This window comes from Balaenoptera acutorostrata, chromosome 13 (genome assembly GCF_949987535.1).
Source record: "Balaenoptera acutorostrata chromosome 13, mBalAcu1.1, whole genome shotgun sequence".
Taxonomy (NCBI): Eukaryota; Metazoa; Chordata; class Mammalia; order Artiodactyla; family Balaenopteridae; genus Balaenoptera; species Balaenoptera acutorostrata.
Window position 1 is genome coordinate 25,383,760 of NC_080076.1, and position 22,685 is coordinate 25,406,444.

At 35.6% G+C, this 22,685-nt stretch overlaps 1 protein-coding gene across 1 annotated transcript in view; it reads left to right on the plus strand.

The window, feature by feature from the left end:
- The window catches only part of DYM (dymeclin), a 403,419-nt gene that overhangs the window by 150,940 nt on the left and 229,794 nt on the right, over window positions 1–22,685 (plus strand). Inside the window, exons 9-11 of the mRNA XM_007197218.3 lie at window positions 2,454–2,636; window positions 6,409–6,587; window positions 8,443–8,568. Coding sequence (XP_007197280.1) covers window positions 2,454–2,636; window positions 6,409–6,587; window positions 8,443–8,568 — 488 coding nt within the window. The remainder of the gene's footprint in view (window positions 1–2,453; window positions 2,637–6,408; window positions 6,588–8,442; window positions 8,569–22,685) is intronic.

Consider the following 22,685-nt stretch of genomic DNA (forward strand, 5'->3'; position numbering starts at 1 on the left):
AAACTACAGTGTAGGCAATGGCAGGCTGCCTCATTTCTCCCTGTAAGGAAAGGCCACATAGCAGTAATATTTATCAGAGAAAGGAAGGAAGGCTGTCTGTCCGGTGGGGGCGGGATAGCTTCTCAATAAAATGTTCATTTGTTGACATTATAAGCAGCTTTGCAGCCCTCTTGAAAAGACTTGAAGGGGAGTGGGGGGGGAAGGAGACTTGAAGTTCTGTTAAAAGCTAGTCAGAATTTTGTTTGTGAAATTTGTCCAGTGCTAGTCAACTCTTATTTCTCCTAGTAATGAAGATGCACAGCTGTGAAGAGAATCCCCCCCAAAATAAAACACTTATATTTTACCTTGGAGAGCATTTTGTGATTTTTTTTTTTTTTTGGCAGATTGAACTTTCTAATTGTGTTTTTCTTTGCCTGCAATCCTCGAACACACAGTGGTGGATATAGGGGTAGGCAGTCATGGAGCATACTCTGAGTGGAAGGAAGTGACTGGAAATTTTTAAAAATGTTAAGATAAACAACAGATCAGTCCCAAAGCAAATAATACTTGGCTACTGGTTGTACTTTCTTATATAATTTTGATTTTCTTATTAAATGCCTCAAGTTTCCCAACTATATCATGAACATTGTTTTGAATAAATTTAAATTTGTGATGTGTAGTGATCACTTATTTTTTTGGTTTGTTTTTAATTGAAGTACAGTTGATTTATATATAATGTGTTAATTACTGCTGTAAAGCAAAGTGATTCAGTTATACATATATATACATACTTTTTTTAAAATATTCTTTTTCATTATGGTTTATCCTGGGACATTGAATATAGTTCTCTGTGCTACACAGTAGGACCTTGTTGTCTGTCCATTCTATACATAACAGCTTACATCTACTAGCCCCAACCTCCCACTCCATTCCTCCCCCCCCCACCTCCCCCTTGGCAACCACCGGTCTCTTCTCTGTGTCCGTGGTTCTGTCTCTGTTTCAAAGATAGGTTCATTTGTGTCATATTTTAGATTCCACATATAAGTGATAGTCTCTCTCTTTCTGACTTACTTCACTTAGTATGATAATCTCTAGTTGCATCCATGTTGCTGCAAATGGCATTATTTTGTTCTCTTTTATGGCTGAGTAGTATTCCATTGTATATATATATACCACATCTTCTTTATCCATTCATCTGTGCTTGGACAGTTAGGTTGTTTCCATGTCTTGGCTATTGTAAATACTGCTGCTGTGAACTTTGGGGTGCGTGTATCCTTTCGAATTACGGTTTTCTCTGGGCATATGCCCAGGAGTGGGATTGCTGGATCATACGGTAATTCTATTTTTAGTTTTCTGATGAACCTCCTTACATATAAGTCTTTCACCTCCTTGGCTAGGTTTATTCCTAAGTTGTTTTTTAATGTGATTAAATGCATTTTTTAATCCAGTTTCTGTATCAAGGAGATTTTTCTGGCCTTGTCAAATGAGTATGTAGCTATGATTCTTGTTCTGTACTTTGGCACTGCATGTACAGTATGAGAATTATCTGTGCTTTGAGGGTTTGGTAGACTTATTTCTAAAAAAAAAAAAAAATCTGGACTTGGATGGTTTTTAAGGATTGGCTCTTTGACTCTGGTTTACACTGTTATAAGGTTATTTGTCCATTCAGGCTTTCATCTTTTTTGGCCAATTTTGGTATTTTGTTTTCTCCTAGATATTTTAATATTTTGCTTAGGTTTTCAAATATATTGGTATAAAGTTGTATGTGAAACTTTTTTATAATTATGTGTATGTTTTTATATGTAAAGAAAAATTGAGAAAGATACATAAGAAACTTTAATATTATCTTGGTTATCTATGGGAAGTGGAAGTGGAATTATGGGAATAGGGAATGATAGTCTTTAAAAATTTTATGTCCTTGGGCAATATGAGAATTTCCAAATTATGGACTTGTTTTACTTTCATAATCAAAAAAGGGAGTGTTCTTTCAAACTTTAAAATGTAAGTATAGAATATTGTACAGAAATAGATTCATCTTACTAGTCCCAGCACATTTCTTTTTTGTAGTTTTCTACCAGAGCTGAGTTGTATTTTTATTTTTATTTATTTATTTATTTTAACATCTTTATTGGAGTATAATTGCTGTACAATGGTGTGTTAGTTTCTGCTCTATAACAAAGTGAATCAGCTATACATATACATATATCCCCATATCTCCTCCCTCTTGCGTCTCCCTCCCACCCTCTGTATCCCACCCCTCTAGGTGGTCACAAAGCACCGAGCTGATCTCGCTGTACTATGCGGCTGCTTCCCACTAGCTATCTATTTTACATTTGGTCCATGCCACTCTCTCACTTCGTCCCAGCTTTCCCTTCCCCCTCCCTGTGTCCTCAAGTCCATTCTCTACGTCTGTGTCTTTATTCCTGTTCTGCCCCTAGTCCCAGCACATTTTAATTGTGTGTTTTCTTCTCAAGCTGGGCTCTGGACTGTTTTCACACTGGGCGGTGTGGGCAGCAAAGCGGCCGCTGCTCCAGAAGTTTCTTCCCCTCTGGCCAACCAGAGTCTCCTGCTTCTGCTGGTGCTGGCCAACCTGACAGATGCTGCAGATGCACCAAACCCCTACAGACAGGCCATCATGTCCTTTAAGAATACACAAGGTTTGTGGTGTTTTTTTTCCTCTGAATAGTCTTTCTAATGAGGAAAGAGGGTATTGTTTACTGCATATTGTGTACTTTCACTTGTGGAGTTGACTGTCAAGTTGTATATTTTCATGTTGGTTAAAGATGAGAAAAACTAAATTTTCTGTGTATATTCTCAGGAAGGTCAAGTAAATCTTAGATGAAGGCTGTGGTTCTTTATATCCATTTATATTTACATTTCTTTCAGAGATAACCAAGCCAGCATGTGCTTAATGTAGATCCACCTGTCCTACCTATTAGGGATAGGAATTAACCTGGAAAACTCCGAATGATACATTATTTGAAATTTTTTATTTAAAATCTATATTCCATCTAGGGTTTTTTTTTTAAATATTAATTAATTTATTTATTTTAGGCTGTGTTGGGTCTTCGTTTCTGTGCAAGGGCTTTCTCCAGTTGCAGCAAGTGGGGGCCACTCTTCATCACGGCGCGCGGGCCCCTCACTATCACAGCCTCTCTTGTTGTGGAGCACAGGCTCCAGACGTGCAGGCTCAGTAATTGTGGCTCACGGGCCCAGCCGCTCCGTGGCATGTGGGATCTTCCCAGACCAGGGCTCGAACCCGTGTCCCCTGCATTGGCAGGCAGACTCTCAACCACTGCGCCACCAGGGAAGCCCCCATCTAGGGTTTTATATGACTAAAAATAGAAACAGAACTCAGCAGACTTTTTCTGCAAAGGGGCAGATGGCTTTTGTGGTCTCTGTCACCACCTCTTAACTGCCATTGTAGCATAAAAGCAGCATAGGTAATAAATAAGCAAATGAGCATGACTGGGTTCCAGTAAAACTTTATTTCCAAAACAGGTGGTGGGGTGCCTGTGGGCTGTAATTTGCCAAAACCCTGACATAGAGCACGCGCAGATAGTTCCATGTTGAAGCAGTAATCACTTATCAAAAGGTTATACTCTAGAAGCAAGATTAATATGGTAGCTAGATTTTCAAAATACATCCAACACTAATATAATTAAGATGGGTAAGAAGTGCAGTTATTGGCTAGGAAGATTTTTAACACTTCTGGTGCTCTTTGCTTTGTTCCTTTCCAGAGCTGTTCTAGTATACGTTTCTTATAGACAGTGTTTGTTGAGCCTTTGCCAATTCTGGCATTATTATTTGCAGGGGGATATGAGTCTCTAACAATTAGATAGATAAGAAATGAAAACTCATGTATCTAATAGTATTTTCTATTCTCATTGCTGTACTCTTCTTGGTGACAGTGTGACTTTAGGGTTAAAAAAGGAAGTTTTGGAGTCAAGCTGACCTGAGTTCATGTCACACTCCTGTCACTTCAAAGCTGTGAGGCCTTTCACAGTTTGCTTAATCTCAATAAGCCTCAGTGACCTTTTCTGTAAAATGAAGATAGTATCACCTAATAGGGTTTGTATAAGTACCAAACAAGATAAGGTTTTGAAATGATTAGCTCAGATTTTGCAACATAGCAGGTGTTCAGTGTATGGTATCTGCTATTATTACTTTTGCTGCTCTGGCCAAATGATACTGTTTAGGGTTGAACCTTCTTGGGAGAGTCATCTTTTGGGAGACTGTGGTACAGAACAGTGTGATTCAGAACATTGGCTTTAGGGTTAGACTGACCTGAGTTCATATCCCAGATTATATTCTTTATATACTAGTTTCCTTATTTGTGAAGCAAGGATTATAATCTCTACCTCATAAGGTTCTTAGAAGAATTAAATGAGCGTTTATCATAGGACGGACCCACTAAATTATTGCTGCTGTTGTAAGAAATAGTATAATGTGGTGAAAACAACAGGAGGTGATCTGTGTTTACTCAGGGATGATCTTGGAAAAGTTGCTTAATCTCTCTAAGCCTCTATTTCATCCTTTGTAAAACTGGTCAGAGTAATGACATGGTTGTCATATGGGCTAAATAAGGGGTAATACACATAAAGCTGTCAGTATAATGGCTGGTTCATAGCACTTACTAGCTAGTAACGTATAGACACACAACATATGTATTCCATTTGTAGTCAGGTATAATACAGGTTGATGAACCTGTGTTATTCTGCTTCCATTGTAAAGAGGTGTAGTGTGTCCAACATCTTCCTCCACCAAGTCTTCTGTAAATCCTGTAATATTTGCATACTCACAATATATCCAGCACTTCCTTTTGCCATCCTTTGCAAAAATGTAGGTCAGTCTTACAAGACAATTATTTTTGTAAGTGTCAAAAAATACAGTGCTAGGATTGAAAAAATAACCTGTGTTCTGAATGTGGAAGGAAAAGTGAGGGCAGTTTGTAGTAAAGTTGAAGACATTTTTTAGATGCATTCTTCTCACAAATGTAAAGGTTAAAAAGGAAAATCTGAGAGACATAGGACTGTGCTATCATGACGATTTTGTTGGCACACGTTTCTTTTCCATAAGAGCACAGCTTCTGGAAATGTTAAAGCAGTATTATTTTAAAATTTTGTTTTGTTTTGTTTTGCTAGTGGTTCTGGGTCTTTAAAAAAACAATTCTTTATGCGTACTTGTCAAAACACATTAAAATATCAGCTCTTTGTGCTGTTATGTTCCACTGTTTTATCTGATGAGACTATAATTGTCTCTAAGTCAGTGGACCTAGCTTTACCTCCTTTTAAACTTCCTAACCTTGCTTGCTTCAGTTTTTAAACAAATCCAGTAAACTGTAGGAAAGGGGCTATGTCAATTTTGGAATATCAAGAATTTTCCCTATGTGGGTTGTAATTTATGCTTTTCATCATTCCAGTAACTCTACTTAAAAAAAAAGTTTCTTAGTAGTTGTAGTCAATTAGTTTTAAGTTTTCCTTTAAACAAAAATGTTTTATGTTTTCCAAGAGTTGTCTTAGGTTTGGTATGTTCTATTATAGAAGCTAATGTTGAACATACTGATTTTGATATCATTTTTAAATTATCTAAATTATATGTTATTCTAGCTATTTTCTTCATAAATGGATTGATGGCATTGATGAATACTTCAGCCGTGATAATTCACTTGAAAAAAATTAGCTTCAAGGCAGTTTTTTTTTCTTTTTAACTCTTATCTTACAAGAGAATTGTCTGTTTGTCTCTAGATATTTTTATTTAGGACGGATGGCCATTTAGTTTTGGTAACAAAGCATTTCAATGTTGTGGTTAAATTGTATATATTAAAGGTGTGTTTTTTTTGGCCTACTCCCATAGCTGTATTTATTTAAGCTCATATTTTTATTGACAATTTAATTCAGCTATGTTAATGCAAAAATAGTAGTGGAGTCAAACTGCGTGACTTAGTTTAGTTTTATTTTTATACTTGGCTTTAAAAAAAAAAGTCGCTCTGTTACATGGTATTTGCTCATATATTTATAATCATTGGAAAGCTGTGGTTTAGATAGTACAGAGAAATAAATTGTCCGAGTTTAGGTTGGGTTGGGTTTTTGTGTTTTGTGTGTGTGTGTGTGGTTGTTTTTTTGTTTGTTTTTGTTTTTGTTTTTTTTGTTTTTGGTGAGAACATTTCAGTTCTACTCTCTTAGCAAATTTCAAATATACAGTACTGTGTTATCAACTGTAGTCATGTTTTAGTTAGTTTAGTTCTTTTTTAGGTAAACTTTAGAATACAAATTGAAATTTTGAGCCTGAAATGTAGCAACTTATACAAAATTAATGGGAACTGAATTGTATACATTAACAGTACTTTTATTATTTATTATTTAATATCAGGCACAGTCTAGAAAATAGATGTAATATTTTAAAAATTTTGTGTTTTCCGTATTCCAGATAGCAGTCCTTTCCCCTCGTCAATTTCACATGCTTTCCAGATTAACTTTAACAGTTTGTATATGGCCCTATGTGAACAGCAGACATCTGATCAAGCAACTCTCCTCTTGTATACATTGCTCCATCAGAATAGTAATATTAGAACATACATGTTGGCTCGCACAGATATGGAAAATCTTGTAAGTATCATATTAAACATGGTTTTATATTTTATAATATTTTGAAGAGTAATTTCATTTCCCAAGAGGATATGTATATTTGCCTGGTTGCAAAGGTGATAGTCAAGAGGTTGATAGGGAGATGCCACCAGGCAAAGGCAGAGGTATGAGTCTTACAGTGTAGGAGACAGTGCACATAGAGATGGCGTCACAGTGCAGAGCAGGAGAGCACACAGCACAGCAAACTTCCCTGTCCTTTAGGTCCTTAACAGCCACCCACTGCCCATGATTCAGCCTGGATGAAGTCCTCCGAGAAGCACTGGCTGCCATTGTCAAGAAGATTTTTATACCCTCTTGGTTCCTTTCCGCTACTAAGTGCCTGCTCACTAAGTTCAAGTAGCTGGTCACAGTTGTCGCATATTCCTGATGAGTATGGCTAAAAGGAAGGGTGATTTTTCAACTCAGTTTCCCAAGTGTCCTATCCCTTCAACAGGCTTTGACACTAAGGCTGTCTGAACTCAGTTCCTGAAGTGTTATAGTTATTTTAAGGTACCATTGCCAGATATCATATAAATGGACATTACCCTTTACTATGTGAGTGAAATTGGTTCCAAGTTTTTGCTCATAGACAAAAACTCCTATGGGCAATTATTGATTTCCATTATAACTAATGTGTAAACAAAAATGTTTCTATGAAAAGTAAGCTGCCTCACTAAGGTGTTGATGTCATGTTTGAAATTCATAATTATAGATAACATTGGACTGTTCATGCATTAATAAAATTGTGAACATCTCTGAAATAGCTGGCAGCTTGCTGGTGGCAACAGGAATGTCCCCTCTGCACCAATTTTTATAGAGTGATAGCAGGATTCACCAGGGATTTGGTGGCCACTTTTTTTCAGCATTAAACATGAAAATAATGAGTAAACATGGAATATTAGAATTTATTTGAAGAGCATATTCTATGTCAGAGTGACACTAAGGACAAAAAAATGTGATGAAAGAACCCATCTGCGCACCAGCTATATGTGGAAAACATTGGCTTAAATAGCAAAATTGGGTGTGACAGTGTACTGCTCATGTGAGTAAAAGCTTGTAAAGAAAAGGCTTGCTTACTAATGGGTGAGTGAATATAAGCAGAGACAATTCTGAGCATGATGTAGCCTAAGGAAAATGATGGGAATAAGCAGAAAGCCCATGACATCATCGGCTCTAGAAAGTTCCATGGTAAGGATGTTGGTACAAAAGATCATGCAGGGGAACAGTTGTCTGTATATGATGACTTAACACCAGTGAAAAGTTAAAAGGTTTTGTTTGGGGATTTTTTGGGGGGCTGGGGTGGGGTGAGGTGGGGCTTGTATATTTGTTTTTGTTTTTAATGTCTTGCATAGATTACTTTTATAATGTTTTAACTGATGTCCTTCCCTTTCCTTGTTCATCTATAATTTGTTGAGTCTGTGATTAGAAAATATGTTACTGGTAGGAAATTCACTATGCTGATCTGATTTTGTTGTTAACAATTCTTTTATCCTACAATCTTTGCTGTTAAGAAGGTAATGCTTGATATATTGCAGTGTTTCTAAGAATACCTTATTGAGTAAGTTCCTGCTAGGCTGGAGGCCGAATCGCCTCTATTGAGTGTCAGGTGTTGACCATGAGCCTAAGTGGTCTCTGTAAACCCAACCTTTACGTGGCGGCAGACCTTTGCAGAAGAAGATGCTTTTCTCTGCTGGTACTTTAGTTATACAAATGGAAGGTACTTTCAGTCACAGGCTGGTTTGTGAAATTAAAGCAAAGGGTACATGATAAAAGTATAGAGGTTTAAAACATTGGTTTTATAATAAAGTAATAGTAAATTAAAATTTTTATTCACTAGGTTTTACCAATTCTCGAGATTCTGTATCATGTGGAAGAAAGAAATTCACACCATGTCTATATGGCCCTTATAGTATTGTTGATCCTTACAGAAGATGATGGCTTCAATAGATCCATTCACGAAGTGGTAAGTTGCCTTCACTTTAATCAGAGTTACAGAACAGACACGTCACTCCATAAAATTTACTACCCTTAGTACCCTACTTCCTTCTTTTCCTTCTGGTAGATATTTCTGCAAGTGCCTGACTTAGAAATGGTGTGCCTTTCTTCAGATTTATGAAGTGATGCTTTTTTATTTTTGAATGACTATTAGCTACTATTAAAAACTCTCTCAAAATAGTTTCTTTAGTAATTGATAGAAATGTTTTTGCTGCAGTGAGATCATTTTTCCTCTCCGTTTCCACTTTTTAGTTGTGGCAGAAATGATCAAACAGGTTTGCTCCTTTTATATAGAATAAGTGAAAGAATAGGGAAGAAGAAGAGGACTGAAAATTGTTTTGTAAAACAATGTAAAATAGTGTAGTATAATTTAACTCTTTAAATTTTAGTCCTGTTTGTGAGTTCCATTCCCAAACTGATTTTATCTTCCTCTTTGGTATTTTCTTTTTGTCAAAGTAATACATGTACATAGTTTTAAAACTTACACAGAAGTACTAAGTTTTAATGCAAACTAGCAGACCCCATGTCTACCCCATACCTGATTACCACTCTCCAAAGACAACTGCTGTCAGCTCTGTCCATGTTTCTAAATAACATGCTTATATTGTTATTTCTTGATTTTTCAGATTTAGAGATTAACTGCTGTCCCTCCTGCACATCTTGAGTGTTCCCTCTGGGTTCCTAGACCCCTTTCCAGAACAGAGACTTTTTCCTTCTTGCATCTTATTATCATTTTTGGTTAACTCAGCTTTTACATTATTATAATTTTGTTAACTATAATTCTGCCCTCAGATGGAGTGTATGATAATTGTATTTCCTTTCTTGTACATGTTTTAATTTTTCTGTAGCACATCATTGCCCTGTTTTATATTCATATACCAATCACTAATGCAACTCCCAACTTTAGCAGAACCGAGAACCCCCTCTAAAGCTATTAAAACATATTGCATATTTTCTCCGTTTCATTTTCGTCTTTGGCTCCTGTCTTAGTCCTCATTGGAGGCTTTCCTCAAATGTGTGGTGAATCTTGCTTATCTGTTTCTATTGAGGAGCATGCACTAGAACGTTGATTGCAAGTTCTGTGTGTGGGCAGGACATTTTCAACGTAACGTGCTCTACATATTCTATTTCTCTGGGTGTCCTACTCGCTGTAGGCCTTTTGGGGTAATTGATCAATTTCTGAGAAGGGATTCTTCCAGTCTAGTGTGGGGGTCGACTGGGAGAATGGGGCTATAGGGGTGTCACTCTTCTTCGGGTACAGACACCTTCTTCTTCTTCAGTAGAGCTTTCATGTCGTCTTTACTCTTCTCTACTGTTCCTGTTGAAACTATTTTTGCCTCTTACGTAGTGCGACCATCATTTCAACTAAGGTTTCAGGGATCTTGACACTGTAGAAAGAGGATAAAACATACACATTTTTTGATTCTTTTATTTAGTAAAGTACCATGAGAGAAAATATTTGCACTGACTTAGTTTTTCTTTTTTAAACTAGCATTTATCTTTCTTTTGATAAGAAGTTGAAAAACCAGTATGATTTTTAAAAACATTTAAAAATTGAAGTATAAAACAAAGTACACAAATTTTAAAGGTACAACTTAATGAGTTTCTATGTATGTATATATACCTGTATTATTACCACCCAGATCAAGTTATTGAACATTTCTAGCATAGTAGAAGACTCCCTTTTGCCCTATTCTGGTCAATATCCCACACCAAACTACATTTTGAATTCCCTCCTAATAGATTAGTTTTTGCTTCTCCTTGAACTATAGTTGTCACTGGGGGAAAATGAGTAAAGGATACATGGGATATCTCTGCATTTTTCTTAAAACTACAATTATTTCAAAATAAAAAGTATAATTTAAAACATTGGGGAGAAATTTGGAAAAATACTTTTCAAAAGAAGCTATGTAAGCACATGAAAAGTACACGAAAAATGCTTACTATTACTGGGCATTAGGAAATGAAATTAGGGTGTTCTCTTTTATTTTGGCTTCTTTCACTGAAAATAGTGTTGCTAAAATTCACCCATGTTACTATATCATTAGTTTGTTCTTTATTATTGCTATGTACTATTATTCCATTGTATGAATATGCCACAATATATTTATTCATTCCCTTCTTGGTGCTTATTTGGCTTTTCTTTCCCCACTTTGGGGCTGTTTTTGCTAAAGCAGCTGTGCACATTTTTGAACGTGCATTTTGGTGGACATATGCACTCATCCTTTTGGGCATATACCTAGGAGTAGAATTGCTGGGTCATAAGACAAGTGTGTGTTTAGTTTTAAGGGATACAGGTAAAATTGAAGCTCTGTATACCCCACAAGTCAGCATTTCACTCCAGGGTTATCTAGGAAGACTCTTGCACATTTGCAGAGAGGACATGCTTATTAGTGGTCGTCTACAGCACTGTTTATAATATTGAAAATGTGTGGAACATGCAAAGTAAAACAGTCAGGGTACCGGCTATATCAGAGCAAGAAAGGGGAATGAAAATGGGGAAGGGTGCACAGTGGGGCTTCCCCTAGGTCTGTAATATTCTTTTCACTTCAACAGCAGCAAAAACAAAAGTAAAAGAAGTAACCACACAAAACTTTGAACCATATCTGACCAAAATATTAAGATTTGACATAATTTAACAGTGGATATACTTTTTATTATATTATTTTCTATACTTTTTTGTATCTTTATTATGTTTGGTAATTAAAACAATTTTAAGTTAGCACAGGATTTTGCATTAAAATTAAATTTTACTGACTGCCAAAACAGGGATGGTAAGATAGGGAAGGCATTAGATTCAGTTAACATTCAAGTCCATTCCATAAGGATTTCAGGATATTCTAGATGACATTCAGGTGTTTAAACAAATTGTTCTTTTTCTCTAGAGTCTAACTTTCGTGTTGATCTGTTTACTTTTGTCCTTTTCCTTTTTGTGTGTAATAGTAAAAATGAGTAAGTCAAGTGTTTTTACAAAGTTCTGTACATGGTATCATCCACTGTGGACCTAGCTGTCTGTGAAATATATTCTGGTATCTTATTCTGGTTAGAATTATCATTTCTTAATACCCAGTGATGCTGAGCATTTTTCATGTACTTTTCATGTGCTTATATATTTGCTTTTGTGAAGTATTTTCCAAGTTTTTCCCCATTGTTTTAAATTATACTTCTTATTTTGAAATAATTGTAGTTGTAAGAAAAATTCAGAGAGATCCCATGTACCTTTTACCTGTTTTCACTCAGTGACAGCTATAATTGCAAAACAGTAGTATAGTATCTCAACCAAGACATTGACTTTGAAATAGTCACGATTCAGAGCATTTCCATCACCATGGGGATGTCCCTCATGTTGCCTTGTTTAGCCATACCTCCTTTTCTAAAAATTGGATTTTTGTCTTACTATTGACTTGTAAGGCTTCTTTATATATTTTGAATCACATGGATTTTTTTCCAGTCTGTAAATATAATGAATTATATACTGATTAATTTTTGAATATTAAATCAACCTTGCATTCATGGGATAAACCGCGCTTGGCCATGATGTAGTATCCTTTTATATATATTTTCATATACAATTTGGTTAAGTTTTGAGCTTTGGTACTTTGTGTATTTCAAGGTATTTGTACACTTCTTCTAAGGTATTGCATTCATTGTCATTAGTTGTTCATAATACATTCTTATTACCTTTTTATTAAACTTATTACCTTTTAATATATGTAATGGCCATAGAGGTGTTACCTCTCTCAATCTTGGTATTGGAATGTGTGTCTTTTCTCTCTTATTCTTCATCTATCTGGCTAGAGGTTTCTCTTCTCTTCTCCTTTCTTTTTTCCCTCTCCTTCTCCCTCCCTCCCTTTCTCCCTTTCTTCCTTCCCTCTGTTAAAATCTTTTCAAAGGACCAACTTTTGATTCCATTGAATTTTCTCAATTTTTAAAAATGTCATTAATGTCTGCTCTTTATTTCCTTTTTCTGCTTGCTTAAGCTTTACTTGTTCTTTATTTTTTTCAATTCTTTAGGTAGAAGCTTAGATCTTTGATTTTATATCTTTCTGCTTTTCTATTACAAGCAAAATATATGAAAGCTAGTAAGATTGATAAATCCCTAGAAAGATGATCAAGAAAAAAAGCTACAAACATTTATTATTGAGAGTGCGAGTGCATAAGAGGAGATCAGGAAGGGTTCCACAGATATTTAAAAATCCTCAGAGGATACTATTGATACAAGTAATTTTATACCATAAGATTTAAATGTTACATGAAATGGACACATCCCCTCCCCCTCTAGAAAAAACTTAAGTAAAGCTCACAAAAGGAACAGAAAATCAAAATAATTGTTTATTTTAAAGAAATTGACTTTGTAATGTAAAATCATCCTAAATAGAAAATTGTAGGCACAGATGATTTTTTACCTATGAATTCTTCTGAAAATTGAAGGAAAAAAATAACACCAGTCTTATAGAAGCTCATCTAGATGGTAGAAAAAAGGGAAATCTTTCCAACTCATTTTAGGAGGCCAACATAATCTTGATACCAAATGTAACAAAATTTGAATAAGGAAAATTGCAGGCACGTGTCATCTATGCAAATAGACGGGAAAGTAGAAACAAAATATAAACTGAACCACAATATGTGAAATGATTACATGTCATAATCAAGGTGTATTTATTCAGGAATGAAAGGTTGGCTTAACATTTGGAAAACAATGAATGTAGTTCATCATTTTAACAGAATAAAGGAGAACTGTCAAATGATAAATCTAAATAGATACCAAGAAAGTATTGTGTAAAATTCGGTCTCTTTATTCCTTATAAAAAAATAAGCAAACAAAAAACAAAACTTAATGAATCAGGAGGAAAATTTCTTAATCTGATGAAGGGTATCTACCAAAAGAAGTAATAAACAACGGTGTTAAGCATCATATCTAATGATAAAATGTTAAAAGTCTTCATTCTGAGATCATGAACAAGTCAAGGATATCTGCTAACAATACTCTATTGGACATGTGATTGGAGGTCTATTCAGTGTATAATGGAAAGAAAAAGAACTAAAATACGTAATACTAGAAAGGAAATAAAACTTTTTTCAGATGATATGATTGTTTAGATAGAAAATTCAAAGAAATCTATATATAAAATGTTAGAGTTAGTGAGTTTAGTAAGATTGGTGGGTGTAAGATCAATCTTAAAAAAATTGTATTTCTTGGCGTCCCTGGTGGCGCAGTGGTTGAGAATCTGCCTGCCAATGCAGGGGACACGGGTTTGAGCCCTGGTCTGGGAAGATCCCACATGCCGCAGAGCAACTAGGCCCATGAGCCACAATTTACTGAGCCTGTGCGTCTGGAGCCTGTGCTTCGCAACAAGAGAGGCCACGACAGTGAGAGGCCCGCGCACCGTGATGAAGAGTGGTCCCCACTTGCCGCAACTAGAGAAAGCCCTCGCACAGAAACGAAGACCCAACACAGCCATAAATAAATAAATAAATAAACCCAAAAGTGAAAAAAAAAATTGTATTTCTCATACCAGCAATAAGTTGAATATGGATTTTTTAAAAGATACCTTTTACAATAGCATCATAAAATATCAAATACCTTAGAATAAATGTGGTGAAAGATGTGTATGATCTCTACTTAGAAAATTCTAAAACATTGAGAAAGATTAAAGAAAATTGAAATAAATGTAGACTTTTATGTTAATGCATTAGAAATATTAGTATTGCAAGGATATCTTTACCCCTATATTGATATATATATTTAATGAAATTCCCCCCTTCGAAATATTTTTCTTTTGAATGTGAGAGTGTAAATGTATGTGTGAATTCTACAATTTACTTAGAAGTGAAAAGGGCCAAGAATAGCTGAGATGCCCTTGTAGAAGAGGAACAAAGTAGGAGGACTTGATCTACTGGATATGAGAACTCTATATGTGAACACAGCTTGTTTCAAAGGTTGCCACAGAGAAAGGTCTTTTCATTAAATGGTAAGTTATCCATATGGGGAAAAAATGAGCTTGATCCCCTACTCACTCCATACACAAAAACCAATTTCTGATGAATTCTAGATGTTAATATAAGGAACAAAACAGTAAAGCTTCTGGAAGATAATGGAGGAGAATATCTTCATGGCCTGGGGACAAGGAAAGATTCTCAAACAGGCCTCAGCAAGCATTAGCAATAAAAGAAAAGATTAATAAACCAAACTAGATTAAAATTTATTTATCAAAAAATACTAGTAAGAGAATGAAAAATCAAGCCAGATAGTGGAAGAAGATATTGCTATATATATATATTACTCACAAATGGCTTATATTTAACATATATAATGAACGCCTACAAACCAGTAAGAAAAAGACACAGTAATAAAATGAACAACAGGCTTGAAGAAGCACTTCAAAAAGGACAGTATCTAAATGGTCAATAAACATATTAAAAAATGTTTTAAAAACTTCATTTGTAATTAGGGAATTGCAAATTAAAGCCACAATGAGGTACCAGTATACACCTACCAGAATGACTAAAATTAAAAAGGATGATGATACCTAATATTGGGTAGGATGAGGAGCTGCTGGTGGGGTTTTAAATTGTTACAACTCCTTTGGTAAACTCACTGTCATTTTCTACCTAATTTGAACATATATATCCAAACACCCAGCAATTCTACTAGGTATATATGCAAAGAAGTGCATGTACATATATACCAAAAGACATGCAGAAGATTATATGTTACAGCAAAGTGTCATGATTATGCTAATTAGTCTTAAGATACTAGTTTCATTAAGAAATATATAAAAATCCCATAGCGCATAAAGCTTTTGAGCACTTGGGTACCATGCAAGTGTAATTGCTGATCATATGTAATTAAAGTAGAATAACTATCCTTCAAACCAGGTTGAACATGAAAAATAAAGTAAAATAATAAACAAGCTGAGAAATTTGAAATTTCTTATGTACTAATACAATCGAAAGTATCTTTCATGTTGAATATATGTGTTCAACTTGTTCTAAATTGGTAAATTTTCATATTAAACCCAAATACTGTAATGTGCAAAATTACTACCTGCTTCACTTTCTATTTCTAATAAGAAAAAAAGTCACTTCTTGCATATCACTATTATTCTACTGATTGCTGTGGTATTCATATCAAATTTTCAATTGACAGATAGTGAATTATTCTAATTCATTCATACCTGTCATCATCACCATCAGCAACAATAGTCTGTTGAAGGAGTTCAGCAAAGTATGGCCGGCAGGCCAGCTGCTTGTTTTTTGTAAATAAAACTTTATTGTAGAACAGCCACAACTATTTGTTAATGTACTCTCCACAGCTGCTCTCAAGTGACAACAGTAGAGTCTAGTCATGGGTGACAGAGACTATATGGCCTGCAAGCCTAAAATATTTAGTATATTTAGTCTTTTAAGAAAGAAACTGCCAACTCTAAAGAGTATAGAAAAGACAAGTGCAAAAAGTAGCTGTTATCATTAACCTGACAGAGGAGGAGGAAGGAATTTAGAAATTTAAAGGAAGCTTCCCCATATACACCCAAAGCTGAGGGCCAGATCTCTGAGGAAGAGGACCTGGTTGTCCCAGGAATATGCAGTTTGCCAGTAGTGAAGAAACTTGTCAGAGGATGTGGGCCAAAGTGGAACTGTGAAGGTCACTTAGGTAAACATTACAAGGTCCCCCATGCTGATCTGTTGTTGGCTACTGCATGGAAAACACTACACTGAAGAAGGGAAGAAAGAGCTTTCCTCTTGCTCTGATGTTGAGGTGTCCTTCCAAATGTCCTCTGTTGATAAAACTTAACATCAAGACAGCCAACAAAGGAGAAATGTCTACAGTGTTCAGCTTTGGTATCACAAAGCAGGACAAAGAAGAGTGGATTTCAAATTGAGAAGCAATACTGACACAAATGTAGTCACAAAGCTTATAAATCTAATATTGTAAAATGGAATAAAGCAAGATAGGAAAAAGAGTATGTCTGTCAATACCAAGTATTGCAGGAATGCAAGGATGGTTTCATATTAGAAAATATCTTAATGTAATTTATTAATTTAAGAGTAAAAAAACCATATAATCATCTCAACAGATGCAGGAAGAGCATTGGATAAAAGTCAGTACTTATTTATGATTTTAAAAAACCTTAACAAAATAAGGGTAGAAAAAAAATTCCTTGTCTCAACAGAAACTATCTACCAAAACCTATAGTTAAGTATTATATTTGATTGGGGAATTTTAAAAGTCTTCCCTTGAAAGTCAGAACAAAGTGTGTATGCCCTTTATTACCACTTCTCCTTAATGTTGTACCAGAATTCTAAGCAGGTCCTTAAGACTAGAACAAGCTATAAATGATTTAAAAATTAAAAAGAAAGGAAATCTAAATGACAGTATTTGCAGACGTTATGACTGACTACATAGAAAATTCAAGACTCTAATATTAGAACTGTTAGGAAAGTTGAACAAATTTTCTGGGTCAGAAATCAGTATACAAAATAAATACTATATCTGCATACCAGTAACAAAGGACTTCAAAATGTGATATAGAGATGCTACTTACAATGGCAATAAAACTACAGTGAAACCCAGGAATTAATCTAAAAGAAGTACAATATTTTAACGGCATAAATTACCTAAATGAAAGATATTAAATATAGCTTAATAAATGGAGAAAGATACCATGTTCACAGATGGGAAGACTCAGTGTCATAAAGTTGTTAATTTTGCCTCCAGATTAATCGCTATGTTCATCTGATCAGAATCTCAGCAGTTTTTTGTGAGGCTTGAGAAGCTAATCCCGGAAATCGAAGGGAAAAGCAAAAAGCCTAGAAAGTTTTTGAAGCAATTCATTGTGGAGTTACTCACCCTACCAGATAGACTAGTTATAAAACTTTAGTACTTAAGATTGTGTTTTATTAACACGGGAATAGAAAATAAATAAATGGAAAATAACTTAGTCCAGAAACTACACACTCAAATAGGGAAACATGAAGTGTGACAGAAGTAATAAATTGTGCTGAGATTGAGAACATGGCTCATCCAAATGGAAAAAGTAAAATTAGATTATCTTGCCCCACACACAAAGAAGAATTCCACTTGGATTAATAAGACCTAGATGTGAAAAGCTGCATTTTAAAATGTTCAAAGAGAAATTAAAGGGTAATATTAACTATGAACTTGAGAAAGGAATTTCTTAAGCATAAAATGTATAAACCATGAATGAAAAGATTAATAAGTTTGACTACATTAAAATGAATGAATTTCATTAAAATGAAAATTTTCACTGTTAGAGCAAGTAAAAACAAGATGCAGACAGGAAGACAGGGTTAGCATTTTTATTTATTTTTAAAATAAATTTATTTTTTATTTATTTATTTTTGGCTGCGTTGGGTCTCTGTTGCTGTGCACAGGCTTTCTCTAGTTGCAGTGAGCGAGGGCTACTCTTCGTTGTTGTGCGTGGGCTTCTCATTGCGGTGGCTTCTCTTGTTGCGGAGCACAGGCGCTAGGTGCGCAGACTTCAGTAGTTGTGGCACGCGGTCTCTAGAGCGCAGGCTCAGTAGTTGTGGCGCACGGGCTTAGTTGCTCCGCGGCATGTGGGATCTTCCCGGACCAGGGCTCGAACCCATGTCCACTGCATTGGCGGGAGGATTCTTAACCACTGTGCCACCAGGGAAGTCCCAGCATTTTTAATTTATAAAGAATCCTTATAATCAGGTTCAAAAACAAAGTATTGCTCGAATAATGGGCAAAGTAATAGAAAAACAGAATAAAAAACCTGAATGACCAGTAAGCATTATTATTTTATTATTATTTTTTTTAAAGAAGTTTTTTGTTTCGTTTTGGCCGTGCTGTGAGGCCTGTGGGATCTTAGTTCACTGACCAGGGATTGAACCCCAGCCCTCAACCCAGGCGACTGGCAGTGAAAGTGCAGAGTCCTAACCGCTGGACTGCTGGGGAATTCCCCCAGTAAGCATTTTTAAAGGATGCTCAACCTGATGATTCTTAGGAATCATGCTAATTAAGATATATTCTGTACTCATCAGATTGGCAAAAATTACGAGATCTCATATATCAGGTGAGAATACAGAGAAAGAGGACTCTCATATACTGGTAGTGACAGTGTAAACTGGTAGAACCACTTTTGAGAGGAATTTGGCCTCTCACATTCCTCAAATTACCTGCAGAAGTAAATACTCTACCTCTCAGCAATTCCATTTCCTGGTTTGAGTCCTAGGAAAAGCTTTTCCATGGATTCACAAGAGCACATTTGAAGCAGTGTTCATTGTAGGATTGTTTGTAGTGTTCAAAAATTGCAAGCACCTGATAACATAAATGAAATACTGCAGAGGAGCTAGGAGCTACAGTGAATGAAATAGAACTATATGTATTGACAATAATAAATTCAAAAATATTCATGGTAATGAAGTACCAAATTTAAGAGAGTGTTGTCAGAGGTTAGAGGGTCAGGGAGGAGTAGCTGGGGGACTTTAGGTGCTTCAAAAGCAAAAATATTAACATTTGCTAAAACTGGATGATGGATACAGTGGTGTTCTCTATACCAGGCTATTCAGTTGAACTTTCTGTGTTGATAGAAATCTTCTGTAACTGCACTGTCTGATATGGCAGCACTTGAAATCTGGCCAGTGTGACTGAGGGATTGAATTTTTAATTTTATTAAATTTGAATTTAAATCCCCACTTGTGGCTGGTGCTGCTGTGTTGCTCTGTGCTTTTTAGTTAATACTGATCAAAACATACATTTTTTTTTAACATCTTTACTGGAGTATAATTGCTTTACAATAGTGTCTTAGTTTCTGCTGTATAACAAAGTGAGTCAGCTCTACGTATACATATATCCCCATATCCCCTCCCTCTTGTGTCTCCCCCCCCCACCATCCCTATCCCACCCCTCTAGGTGGTCACAAAGCAAGAAGCTGATCTCCCTGTGCTATGAGCTGCTTCCCACTAGCTATCTATTTTACACTTGGTAGTGTATATATGTCCATGCCACTTTCTCACTTCGTCCCAGCTTACCCTTCCCCTTCGCCGTGTCCTCAAGTCCATTCTCTATGTCTGTGTCTTTATTCCTGTCCCACCCCTAGGTTCTTCAGAACCATTTTTTTCTTTTTTTAGATTCCATATATATGTGTTAGCATATGGTATTTGTTTTTCTCTTTCTGACTTACTCCACTCTGTATGACAGACTCTAGGTCCATCCACCTCACTAAAATAACTCAATTTTGTTTCTTTTTATGGCTGAGTAATATTCCATTGTGTATACATGCCAGCTCTTCTTTATCCATTCATCTGTCGATGGACACTTAGGTTGCTTCCAAGACATGGCTGTTGTAAATAGTGCTGCAATGAACATTGTGGTCCATGACTCTCTTTGAATTATGGTTTCCTCAGGGTATATGCCCAGTAGTGGGATTACTGGGTCATATGGGAGTTCTATTTTTAGTTTTTTAAGGAACCTCCATACTGTTCTCCATAGTGGCTGTATCAGTGTACCTTCCCACCAACAGTGCAAGAGGGTTCCCTTTTCTTCACACCCTCTCCAGCATTTATTGTTTGTAGATTTTTTGATGATGGCCATTCTGACTGGTGTGAGGTGACACCTCATTGTAGTTTTGATTTGCATTTCTCTAATGATTAGTGATGTTGAGCATCCTTTCATGTGTTTGTTGGCAATCTGTATATCTTCTTTGGAGAAATGTCTGTTTAGGTCTTCTGCCCATTTTTGGATTGGGTTGTTTGTTTTTTTTGATATTGAGCTACATGAGCTGCTTGTAAATTTTGGAGATTAATCCTTTGTCAGTTGCTTCATTTGCAAATATTTTCTCCCATTCTAAGGGTTGTCTTTTCATCTTGCTTATGGTTTCCTTTGCTGTGCAAAAGCTTTTAAGTTTAATTAAGTCCCATTTATTTTTTGTTTTGTTTTTATTTCCATTTCTCTAGGAGATGGGTCAAAACGGATCTTGCTGTGATTTATGCCATAGAATGTTCTGCCTATGTTTTCCTCTAAGAGTTTTATCGTGTCTGGCCTTACATTTAGGTCTTTAATCCATTTTGAGTTTATTTTTGTATACGGTGTTAGGGAGTGTTCTAATTTCATTCTTTTACATACAGCTGTCCAATTTTCCCAGCACCACTTATTGAAGAGGCTGTCTTTTCTCCATTGTATATTCTTGTCTCCTTTATCAAAGATAAGGTGACCATATGTGCGTGGGTTTATCTCTGGGCTTTCTATCCTATTCCATTGATCTATATTTCTGTTTTTGTGCCAGTACCATACTGTCTTGATTACTGTAGCTTTGTAGTATAGTCTGAAGTCAGGAAGCCTGATTTCTCCAGCTCCATTTTTCTTTCTCAAGATTGCTGTGACTATTAGGGGTCTTTTGTGTTTCCATACAAATTGTGAAATTTTTTGTTCTAGTTCTGTGAAAAATGCCATTGGTAGTTTGGTATGGATTGCATTGCATCTGTAGATTACCTTGGGTAGTACAGTCATTTTCACAGTGTTGATTCTTCCAATCCAAGAACATGGTATTTCTCTCCATCTGTTTGTATCATCTTTAATTTCCTTCACCAGTGTTTTATAGTTTTCTGCATACAGGTCTTTTGTATCCTTAGGTAGGTTTATTTCTAGGTATTTTATTCTTTTTGTTGCAATGGTAAATGGGAGTGTTTCCTTAATTTCTCTTTCAGGTTTTTCATCATTAGTGTATGGGAATGCAAGCGATTTCATTGGCTAGCTCTAGTAGTTTTCTGGTAGCATCTTTAGGATTCTCTATGTTTAGTCTCATGCCATCTGCAAACAGTGACAGTTTTACTTCTTCTTTTCCAATTTGGATTCCTTTTGTTTCTTTATCTTCTCTGATTGCTGTGGCTAAAACATCCAAAACTATGCTGAATAATAGTGGTAAGAGTGAGCAACCTTGTCGTGTTCCTGATCTTAGTGGAAATGGTTTCAGGTTTTCACCTTTGAGAATGATGTTGGCTGTGGGTTTGTCATTCATGGCCTCTATTTTGTTGAGGTAAGTTTCCTCTATGCCCACTTTCTGAAGGGTTTTTATCATAAATGGGTGTTGAATTTTATCAAAAGATTTTTCTACATCTATTGAGATGATCATATGGTTTTTATCCTTCAATTTGTTAACATGGTGTATCACATTGATTTGCGTATATTGAAGAATCCTTGCATTCCTGGGATAAACCCCACTTGATCATGGTGTATGATCCTTTTAATGTGCTGTTGGATTCTGTTTGCTAGTATTTTGTTGAGGATTTTTGCATCTATATTGATCAGTGACATTGGCCTGTAGTTTTCTTTTTTTGTGACATCTTAGTCCGGTATCAGGGTGATGGTGGCCTCGTAGAATGAGTTTGGGAGTGTTTCTCCCTCTGCTATATTTTGGAAGAGTTTGAGAAGGATAGGTGTTAGCTCTTCTCTAAATGTTTGATAGAATTCGCTTGTGTAGCCATCTGGTCCTGGGCTTTTGTTTGTTGGAAGATTTTTAATCACAGTTTCAATTTCAGTGCTTGTGATTGGTCTATTTATTTTTTCTGTTTCTTCCTGGTTCAGCCTTGGAAGGTTGTGTTTTTCTAAGAATTTGTCCATTTCTTCCAGGTTTTCCATTTTATTGGCATATAGTTGCTTCTAGTAATCCTTCATGATCCTTTGTATTTCTGCAGTGTCAGTTGTTACTTCTCCTTTTTCATTTCTAATTCTGTTGGTTTGTCTTTTCCCTTGTTTTCTTGTTGAGCCTGGCAATGTTTTATCAATTTTGTTTATCTTCTCAATGAATCAGCTTTTAGTTTTATTGATCTTCGCTATTGTTTCCTTCATTTCTTTTTCATTTATTTGTGATCTGATCTTTATGATTTTTTTCCTTCTGCTAACTTTGAGGGTTTTTTGTTCTTCTTTCTCTAATTGCTTTAGGTGTAAGTTTAGGTTGTTTACTTGAGATGTTTCTTGTTTCTTGAGGTAGGATTGTATTGCTATAAACTTCCCTCTTAGAACTGCTCTTGTTGCATCCCATAGGTTTTGGGTCATTGTGTTTTTCATTGTCATTTGTTTCTAGGTATTTTTTGATTTCC